At 37.7% G+C, this 11,141-nt stretch overlaps 1 protein-coding gene across 1 annotated transcript; it reads left to right on the forward strand.

The window, feature by feature from the left end:
• Positions 1–517: 517 nt before the first annotated feature.
• LOC125042133 (endoribonuclease CG2145-like) lies at positions 518–8,333 on the forward strand. The gene is made up of 7 exons (XM_047637600.1): positions 518–685; positions 845–1,016; positions 3,114–3,209; positions 3,808–3,970; positions 4,270–4,469; positions 6,415–6,641; positions 7,486–8,333. Exons 1-7 carry the CDS (start codon positions 518–520, stop codon positions 7,714–7,716), a joined length of 1,257 nt encoding a protein of 418 aa, XP_047493556.1. The 3' UTR covers positions 7,717–8,333.
• The last annotated feature ends 2,808 nt before the right edge of the window (positions 8,334–11,141 follow it).

Raw genomic sequence — 11,141 nt, forward strand, 5'->3', positions numbered from 1 at the left:
GAATCTTAAACCGGGAATTTCAAACTTGAGTTTTCGATTTTTGTGCAGAAAAAAAGAGCAAGGTCATTCAAGAAAATGTGCGAAATTACACATGTACACCATTACCGATAATTATACCTACAGCACTACTACGACTTGATATCTGAATGACATCCAAGAACAGCGTATAATAATCTGGTCAGTGTTAAGTCGTTAATGTTTTGTTTACTAAATGGTTCTCTTGGAAGACACGGAACTAAAAAAAACGAAGAAGACCTTACTCACCCACTGCATCAGTATTATTCATCTATTGTGAGACAAACACCTGTGCTAAGCGAACACCTGGTCAGATGCGTCACAAAAAAGTAGGATATGAGATCTAGGTTAAAATCGAATATCAAAGACTTTATTTTAAGCAAATCAGTATGGTCCTTTCGTCCATCTCGGTGCACTGACCTGTACATGCTAATAAGAATTTATTCTGGTTTCGCGTCATAGTGGTCACCAATTTTTGTCCCCCACGAAAATAATAAAACGTATGGTCATACCTGGCAACTGTTTCAGGTCATATAACACTGTCATCATTCAAAACACGATCCAGCCTGCAGCTGACTCACAGGAAACAATACTTTATACGGTGGAGCTTAAGAGCTATTTTAACTTAAACCCAGCATCTTATCACGCCGTGGAAACGGAAAGAGTCCAGGTTACCGCATAACAGGAATAATGAACTCCCGTACAAGGTGATGAGCTGGCACCTTACGAAGTCTTTAATTCCTTAACAATAGAAGTCGAGACGCCGATTCTTTTCCTGGTGTCCTCAAATACAACGTAGCGGAAGAACGTAGTCGATTAAACGTGAAAGACCGTCCCAAGGGCAGCTCCACCCGTGGGCGACCTGTGGCTACGGGACCCACTCGCTCCGCGTTGTGCCAGTCAGTACACAGACTCCGCTGTGTTGATAGATTGCTGTGCTCTCCCGCAGGACACCATGAAGGGGAGACTAATCTGTGCCTTATTGCTATGCGCCGTGGCTGGTGAGTATACAGCTTCTTAGTGTTGACAGACTGACGAAATGCTGTATTCCAAGGAGGGGTTACGGTTTAGCCAAATATGCGTTGATAGAATCTCAATTAGGCATTACAAAGTATTATGGATGCACAATAATGTACATTGGTTACCTGTGACAAAAATACTCTGTGATAACCATGAGTAAAAGTTAATTTATCTGTTTTAACTTAGGTTAAAATCTCAAATTGCGATAACAAACTAAATAACAAGAAAAACATAAATATTCTCTGTAATAGGCTTACTGAAATGCGAAACAAGTTATCTCATCTTTCAATTTATCTATTTTGTGCATGGTCTGCTTCCTCTGCAACTGCAACAGCACGTATAATATATGTTGTTACCAAAGAATCAAGGGAAGCATTCTTCAATTGCCATACACATATAAATGCTATACACAGCTGTCAAAATGTGTAATAAATCCACATACCTTAACCTACTTATTAAGGCACTATACCGTTCATGTTTTAGGTCACATGTGGTATGAAACAAGGTCAAAGTAGAAGAAAGAGGAGGGACTCTTTATGAACCATCATAACTTGAAACGTGGCAATATTAAGTAAAAGTTTAGTAATGTATTATACTGGCGTATTACACGGAGACATTATAGTACCTAGTCACATTTATTTTTAAGGGAGGGAGGGGGGGTCATAGACTTCAAAAATGCAGCATCAGATTCCGAGGACATTTTAATTTGGTTAATTATATTTTGGGGAAAAAATACTTGTAAACATACAGAAAATTGGATCTTAATTTGATATCTATATTTTCTGAACATAGGTGACCAAAATGTTCTTAATCTAAAAGCTAATTAACTCATGATAGGTAGATTAAAACAGCGTTTATTTGATAAACGCTGTTTGTGATTTGCACTCTCTTTTGTATATATACATATTTTTCAGTAATATCATCCGAATATGTCAAACACTGCATGTATGTATATTCACACACACACACACACACACACACACACACACACACACACACTCTCTCTCTCTCTCTCTCTCTCTCTCTCTCTCTCTCTCTCTCTCTCTCTCTCTCTCTCTCTCTCTCTCTCTCTCTCTCTCTCTCTCTCTCGCTCTCTCTCTCTCTCTCTCTCACTCACTCACACACACACACACACACACACACACTCACACAAATGCTGACACAGACACAGACACAGACACAGACACACACACGTACACATACACACACACATACACACACAAAGACACAGACACAGACACAAAATACACACGCACATTTGTGTGTATATATATATGTATATATATATATATATTATCTATAAGTTACTAAATTCTCCTGCTGAATTGTGTTTTCATGTATTGATTTGATTATATTTAGTTTATACAAATCATATCTTTCTATACATTACTTACCTTTGCATTTGTCTACTGTCTCCCACACTCAGTGCTCTTGTACACCAACACATAAATATAACAATTTTCATACTCTACATCTGTTCCATTTGCATATCATAAACCTGTGTCAAGTGGTGTCCTGAAATTTAAATGTCCGTGTGTTTGACTTCTCCACTGTTGTGCTTTCCGGTATCATCTGTTTAAAGTTTCCTATTATGCGTTTTGAAGTCTGAAGAGCATCTATCAGCGATATGTTTTTTTCGTGCCGTGTGTGCTGTTTGTAACCTCCGCCTCTTTAGATATGTGGTCTGTGTCCTGTCTTTCGTGTTATTTGTAAACCATTTATCATTCTCGTCTTCCGCATTGTCCGTAAACCGTGTTTCAGTCGAGTATTTTGTGTTGTCTGTAAACCGTGTTATCAGACAAGACTGTGATTCAATGTCCCCGTACGTGTTACTTGTTGTTCCACGTCTAAAGGTGCCTGATGACCATCCACATCCAGTTTTACTATATGGATCATCCACGTTCGTTATTGTCTGTTGATTGTCCACGTCCAATGTTACTTGTTGATTATCCACGTCCAATGTTACTTGTTGATTATCCACGTCCTGTTGACCAGCCGCGCCCAGTGTTACCCGTTCATCGTTCATAACTAAAGTAATTAGAGGCTCTCATGATGCAAGTCACGTCGCCCCGGAACAGGCACACGCGGGTGTGGGCGGAGCAGCACCACCACCACCATCCCGCCTGCCATCGAGCCTGAGATAATTGCAGTCACGGCCGCAGGACCTTCTGAAGGTACGTGGCGCCTGCGTCGGTGGTGCGAGTTATCCATGATTCAGCTGGATAAGCGCAGGTGCGATAATTTTGCGTCTGACTCTTAGAAAGAAAAATGGAGTTAATTCATTAAACTAGAACAGGTAGATAGGTAGATACACAAAAAGAGAAAAAGAAAAAAAGGAAAGAAAATAGAGTCAATTCAGTAAATAGAACAGACAAGCACACAGAAAAAAGAAAGAAAGAAAGAAAGAAAAAAAAAGACAGCGAGTGGTGTTAATTCGAATCTTGAAACAAGGATAAAAAACTGTAACTCTGACATGACGCTATATCGACATTAATGAAACATACAAACAAGCACTATTTTATCCAAACAGTCAGCAGAAATGTTAAAATATTTTACTCTTTTTATGTAAAATGTCTTTTTGATGTATTGCAGAAGGTCATTTTACCAACATAGGTGTCCATCAAATACCACAACTTATCAAAAACTGTTCTAGCATTAGTCCTCACTACCGTAAACCACGTCATACCTGTATACCACACATCATCATGCCTTAATATACCAACCACAAAATAAAATAAAAACAAAATCTAACTTGTCACTCTCGCACGGCAGCGGGCAGTAAGCCCGGAGGCTCACGCGTCAGCCTCCTCACGAAGTCGGAACTCCAAAGTCTCTCCGAGGAACTACTCCGCGTGGACACAGGCATTCAGCAGCCCACCCTCAACCAGCAGGGCAAGACTTCCTCCGCCGCAACGAGGGACCTAGCGGCGAGCCCGTAAGTCATGTACATACAAGGCCAGATATTCAACTTTCTTTTGACTGTTGGTTCTCGTACAGTTGTTATGGAAATGGAAATGATGATTTGGTACTTGGAAGTCACAAACGATTGCAATCTTCTATGTTTTTTTTTAGAAGAGAGAACGGTCATACTTTTATTTACTAGTTTGTAGAAGAAAAAAGTCTATAATGTATCGACATGTGCACCACTAACTAAATGGACATACAGAATTATATCCATTACATTTCGTTGAACTGTTTTCGTCTAATTCCTATGAATCTATTTCTCATTAACAGATTAATCGGCGATGTCCCTGCAGCTACCATGAACAAAGACACGGTAAGACTTATGCAAAGTCTCCTGGACAACTACGTGCCCCAAGTCACGAGTCGCGAGGATTATACCAACACCGAGAAGAATGAAGAGAATCAGTTCCTTGACGCCCTCATGAACACAGCTGTCATGCAGACGCTCGAGAGAAACCTCAAGCGCAAGAGTAAGTCGGCCGGCTTCTGAAGAGTCAGTCCTTAAGCTATTTGTAATTATATGTTTCGAACACACACACGCATGTGCTCATATCTTTCTCTCTACCTACATGTATATATATATATATATATATATATATATATATATATATATATATGTATATATGTATATGAACACACACACACGTCTGTATGCATGTGTGGGTGTGTGTGTTTGTGTGTGTGATCCATGCTGGCAAAAAGAGTCGGAATGTGCACAAGCTAATGAGCTTTGAGGCAAATTGTGTATGGAATGCAAATTTGGTCGATATTGAGATATATATATATATATATTATTATTATTATTATTTTTTTTAATGAGTCCATAAAGACTTCATCTAGCAATCCAAATGGTCAAATATCAAGAAAACACATTAAATCAGCTTTATTTGAAGGTTTTGTGTGAGGAATGAGAGCATTGTCTTAATATTGTTTGATAGGACGCTATGGAATCCCCTACACCATGTTTGGTATCATTTTAAGCTTGGCTCTCCTAGTTTCTAAATATGAACATGAAATTCCCTATGACATCACTCTCAACGAATAAAATGAGATAATTCAAACCTTTACATCCGTAAACAAAACCATCTTGTTGCTAGCCTGCTGATGTAATGCCTTCGCTGATTGGCTCAGAGACCCCTGTGCAATGAATCGTTGGGTGATGCCGGAAAAAAAGTTCAAAATATATTTATCTTATTGATCTGATGCACTTGATGTGTGCCGAATTTGGTATTATGGCAAGGTTTCCCAGGGTATGGTTGATACGTGCTTTTGGTTTAGAACTTATAGAAAACTTTACCCTCATTTTTCTCAAAACTGACCTTCTGGACCTGGCCAACTTCAGACGGAGGTTGCTTGGTCATTTCTTGTCCGATTTCATTTTGTACGTATTTGGATATCCTCACTGTGACTCAATTTGACAGCACACACACACACACATACACACACACACACACACACACACACACACACACATACACACACACACACACACACACACACACATATATATATATAATGTGTGTGTGTGTGTGTGTATGTGTGTGTGTGTGTGTGTCTGTGTGTGTGTGTGTGAATGTGTATGTATGTATGTATACACATGTGTGTATATATGTATATACATATTATATACATATACATATATTCATATATGTATGTATATGAATATGTATATATATAAACATAGATCTAGCTATAAACTTCCCTCTCTCTCTCTTTTTCTCTCTTTCTTTCTCTCACACACTTTCTCTCTCTTTCTGTATATATATATATATATTTTTTTTTTTTATATGTATATAAAGAAATTAATAGATAAAGATCTATAGCTATATCTGTCTCTATCAACTGATCTATTTAGCTACACACATTGCATATATATGTATGTATAAATAAATATATATATATGTATATATATAGATATATATGTGTGTCTATGTGTGTGTGTGTGTGTGTGTGTGTGTGTGTGTGTGTGTGTGTGTGTGTGTGTGTGTAGAGAGATAGATAGATAGATAGGTAGATAGATGGAGAAAGAGAGATAGATAGAGAGATAGATAGATAGATAGATAGAGAGAGATAGAGATAGATAGATAGGTAGATAGATAGAGAAACAGAAAGTGAAAGCGAAATAAAAGAACGAACGAAAGAGGGAAATAGAAAGAGAAAATCAAATTAAAATCGAAAAAACAGAGAAAGCGGACGAACGAAAAAAGGAAAAGAAAAACAGAACGAAAGAACGAAAGAAAGATCGAAAGAAAGAAAGAATGAATGAAAGAAAGAACGAATGAACGACTGAACGAACGAACGAACGAACGAACGAACGAACGAACGAACGAAAGAAAAGAAAGAAAGAAAGAAAGAAAGAAAAAAAAAACGAAATCGAGCACCTGACCTCACCATCTCCTTCGCCCCCTCCTCCAGACATCATCAGCGGCAGCCTCCGGACGACGCTGAAGGACATCTGGTTCACTCAGTACAAGCGCGGAGGGAACAAGGTCAGCTCCTCTGGGTTCGAGCACGTCTTCGTCGGCGAGCTGAGGGGCGGGAAGGTCGCCGGCCTGCACAACTGGCAGAATTTCCAGAAGGAGGAGCAGGAAGGAGACTTGGATTACAAGGGTTATATCAGGCTTGTGGATCTGAACGGAAAGGTTGGTGGCATTTCGCATGGAGTTTATTCTTTTTAAGTTGGATTTTTAATGGCTTGGCGTATGCTATACACATATACCTATTGACACATAAACACACACAAATACACATTAACACACGCACATAAACATTAACACACACACACACACACACACACACACACACACACACACACACACACACACACACACACACAGACACAGACACAAACACACACACACACACACACACACACACCTGTATGTATATGTGGGTGGGTGTGTCTATATGCGTGTTTGTTTCTAGGAAATGTATAGTGTAATTACTTTATAATAAGCATCCTAAATCACACTGTATCTTTGAAAGTGTAATGTATCAGACTGATGAAAATAAGTCTTTCATATCATGGTGTATATTTTCCTCCATTCAAATATACATTTCTATTAAACCTTCTCCCCCCCCCCCCCGTCCCCGCTTCATTCACGACTGAGAACTTTGCTGAAATAATAATAATAATTATATAATAACAATAATAAAGGAATAAAAATGGTAATAATAATGATATATAATAATGACTGTAATGATAATGATGAATAATAATAATTGTAATAATGACATTAATACAATAATAATAACAGTAATAATAAACAATGATGATGATGGTGGTGATAATGATGGTGGTGATAATGATGATGATGATGATTATGATTATGATGAAGATGATGATGATGATGATGATGATGATGATGATGATGATGATGATGATGATGATGATGATGATTATGATGAAGATGAAGATGAAGATGAAGATGAAGATGAAGATGAAGATGAAGATGATGATGATAATAATACTCTCTCCATCCCCAGGGTAAGATCATCAAAGTGCGATTCGTGTGGATGAACCAACCGAAACCCGTTGGGTCTATCTTCGTGGGCGTGACTCCTGAGCTCGAGATAGCCATATACACCGCCTGCTTTTTGGCCAAACCCGACTCCAGATGCCCGGTCAAGCTCAACAACAAGGAATTCAACATCCAAACTTGGTCTATTAATCTTCGGGGCAAGAAGGTCATCGGCAGTGCATATCCCGATATATAAGGATAGACTGGTAGTTGGATAGTTCATGATGAACTGATTGTTTTAGGATAGGTGTGGATAAGGTGAAATCTGCGACAGGACGTTCCTGCGATTCATGGTCGGGTCTACATGCGAGCCTTATGAGTGTAGGAAATAGATTAAGTTCATCGATTTTGTACACCCGTGTGTTCATCAGGTAGACTACGACCTTAAATTACATGGAGCTAAAGATACATATGTGTCCGATCTGTTAAAAGAAAACTCATGGGCATTTATGATTATTTGTTATGAGAGTATTGGTGAAAGAGAAAAATATGACGGACCTGTTTTACTTAATATCAAGCGGTCAAGTGAATTATTTTTATGTCAACAGATAAGAACAAATAATTGTATGCGAAAATCTTATATTGGTACATAACCTTAATTATCTTTTGTTTTTCGTATGTATATAAACTGTCTCTAAACCACTCACTTTGTTAGATAAGAGCACACTATATGTTTGTAAAACTCACTTATTAAAGTTCGCCAGTAATTCCAACATTGAAAACTTTTGGATTTGCCATCGTAACCTCTTCAATGTTTATAAAAAAAATATTCGCAGAGCATTGTCGTGCAATAAAAGGAAAACTGGGCAAAAATGTGTTCTCCGCTTTTTGAACCTATTGAAGAATAAACAGTGCATGTATTTACAAAACCACCAAATCTTTACTACGTCTTCGAAATGCCACTGAGATACAAATGCTTCAATCTCTAAAATACACTTTAGAACCCAACTGCTGTACAGAAGAAAAGAATGAACAATCGCCATGGGCATATTCATCATGGCAGACCTGCGAACAAAACAATGAGGCCAGACATTCATCGATTTCTGGGTTCGAGTACACTTCAAGAGCTTCGTGGAAGAGCACAACAATTTACTGCTTGAAGTTGAACTAACTTGGAATTCAACACGATTTCAAGTGCGTGCATTTCTAAAGACTCTGCGCTCACTACTAGCAATGTTGTTCTCTGGATGAAGTTTCTAAATCACAACTTTTATATAGTTGTTGTTTGCTTAAGCGGGTCATTTGAGTCGGTGAATAAACACTTTTAACCATATCAAAGCTATTGAATAATGGTGATGAGGATGATAGTCATTAGTCCGTGCTTCTGATTACAACATTCTACTATATACTATATTAAATATCTAATCAGGTCACATGTTATAATTCGCTGAATAATTTGCATTTATCATATGCATGCTTTATATAGTACTAAACATCGTATACTGACCATGGCAAAGTGTTATCCACGATATTTAAAAAAAAATGCTGTATATTGCAGTAAACTTTACTCGTTGGTGAAGAATAAGGTAGCTGTTGCGAGCTGCATGCGAAGATCAAAAATCAACCTACACCTTGAATGAAGTTATTCTCTAATATATGTCTCAAATACGTGCATGGTTATTACTTGTTCTTGTCACTGTTCACCCCTTTACATACAAAATATATATTACACATCGGAATTTTTTGTCTACAGTCTCTTTTGAGAAACTAGTATTGAAGGCGGCAAATTTCAATGCAAGATACCAAAATAACTATGCATATAAGTCTTTAACACGTATACATAATTGAATATGTAAACATTAGTTTCAGGTGTCAGCTGATTAGAATAATTCAAGTTAGCGAATCGGAGTACTCCAGAATCCGGGGTTGAGTTGCCAGTTTGTCCTGTTCTGAGAGTGACAGTTCATTCTTTTGGATTTTTTTTTTTTCTGAGTCCTACTCTGTGTTATTTAAGCTTGTGTTTGTTCGTTTACCTTTCTCCGTTCTCCGAGGGTTTCATTTAGCTATCCGAACCTGTTTTATACTCTTGATTCTTTGTTGTTCTGGACATCCTTGTTGATTCAGTGATGTCTCAAGATGCTTTTATTGCCGCTCTATTTTTTTCATTTACTTTTCAGGAGAGAGACAGAAAAGAATGAAATGAGAGGGGTGGAAGAGAGAGAGAGAGAGAGAGAGAGAGAGAGAGAGAGAGAGAGAGAGAGAGAGAGAGAGAGAGAGAGAGAGAGAGAGAGAGAGAGAGAGAGAGAGAGAGAGAGAACTCAAATTCAAATTCAAAATACTTTATTCCATTAATTACAATGGTTATTCTTATTATAAAGAAAGTGATTTTATATATACATATAAGTACATATAAGTCATGCCTATTCTTATATTTTGAAACCTGATGCCATTGGTGATTTAAGAGATGTTCTTTTAAATGTTTTTTGAATGTAATAGAGTTTCTGATATTTTTTATATTATTTGGTAATTTGTTCCAAATCATGAGTCCACGTGTTAGTGTCTGCTGTGCCCCTATATCTGTATGTGATCTTTTGATGTGTAGAGAGTTAACCTGTCTTCTTTGGACACAGGTTGTGTGGCCTACGGTTGGAATGATTAATAGCCACTTTGGATAAAACCCTTGGATTATTTTGTGAATTAGTACGCAAGTGTAACATTTATATTTGTCAAAGTATCCTTTTATTAGTGTCAATGTCTCCTGGGTCTTTCCTATTAGTTCACCTAATTGTTTACTGAATCACTGTGGAGAAATTGTGAATCATCGACGCACTGAACAAGAAAACTATTTTGGGCCATGGGTGATAAGTCATTTGCGAATATTTTAAATAGGATTGGGTCTAATTTAGATCCTTTTGGAACACCGGAAGTTACTATCCGTTTTTGTTGATATTTTCTCGTGAATTTTGACTGATTGGCTTCTGTTACACATATAACTTCTGAATCAGTATGTATCGATGTTGTGATATATCAATTTACTAAGGAGGATTTCGTGGTTGTCAAAAGCCTTGGGTAAATCGCACAGTATAAGTGATTTGACTTTTTTTTTTTTTCTTTTTTGTTTATAATTTCCCTGGAGTTCCATGTTGTGTCTGTCATTTTTGAGAACTTTATGAACGCTATTTCTATCTGTTATTGCTTTCTTGATGTCGTTGTTTATAAATGGAGCAGGGGGACGTCTAACAGTTTTTGTTACAAATGTCTACATTTTCTGTTTGCAAAATTTCTAAAAGAGTTGATTCCTTGGCAATTATTTGTTAGCATAATGATTGAGAGTCGTAGTTGGTTAATTCTCGGAATTTTTTTTTGACTGGTGGTCATTCTGATTTATTTAAATTAAGCATCATCGTTATGAGTTCGTGATCGGCAACATGGCATGGGATAACGTTTGTATGGAGAATGAGGTCAGCTCTGTTTGTTATTATTACATCAATTAATGACGAAGTGTTTTCTGTGACCCTGTGACCCTAGCAGCGTCACAAGTCAGCTTTATCCTTGGCCCACTCTTGGTCGGGAAGGAAGGGCCAGTCAGCGCACCGTGGTTAAGTTTGGTTGTGGGAGGAGACTCAACATGCCAAGATCCATATGCACTGCAAGTATAACAGGGGAAGACTGCACTGTGCT

This window comes from Penaeus chinensis, chromosome 31, assembly GCF_019202785.1.
Source record: "Penaeus chinensis breed Huanghai No. 1 chromosome 31, ASM1920278v2, whole genome shotgun sequence".
Lineage (NCBI taxonomy): Eukaryota > Metazoa > Arthropoda > Malacostraca > Decapoda > Penaeidae > Penaeus > Penaeus chinensis.

What these genes read in the sequence shown, in the direction of transcription:
- LOC125042133 (XM_047637600.1), top strand. Translation starts at nt 518, where the DNA reads ATGGTCATACCTGGCAACTGTTTCAGGTCATATAACACTGTCATCATT. An exon ending in GGCCGCAGGACCTTCTGAAG is followed by an intron (nt 3,210 to 3,807) that starts GTACGTGGCGCC and finishes CTCGCACGGCAG; the next exon opens with CGGGCAGTAAGCCCGGAGGC. An exon ending in AGGGACCTAGCGGCGAGCCC is followed by an intron (nt 3,971 to 4,269) that starts GTAAGTCATGTA and finishes TCTCATTAACAG; the next exon opens with ATTAATCGGCGATGTCCCTG.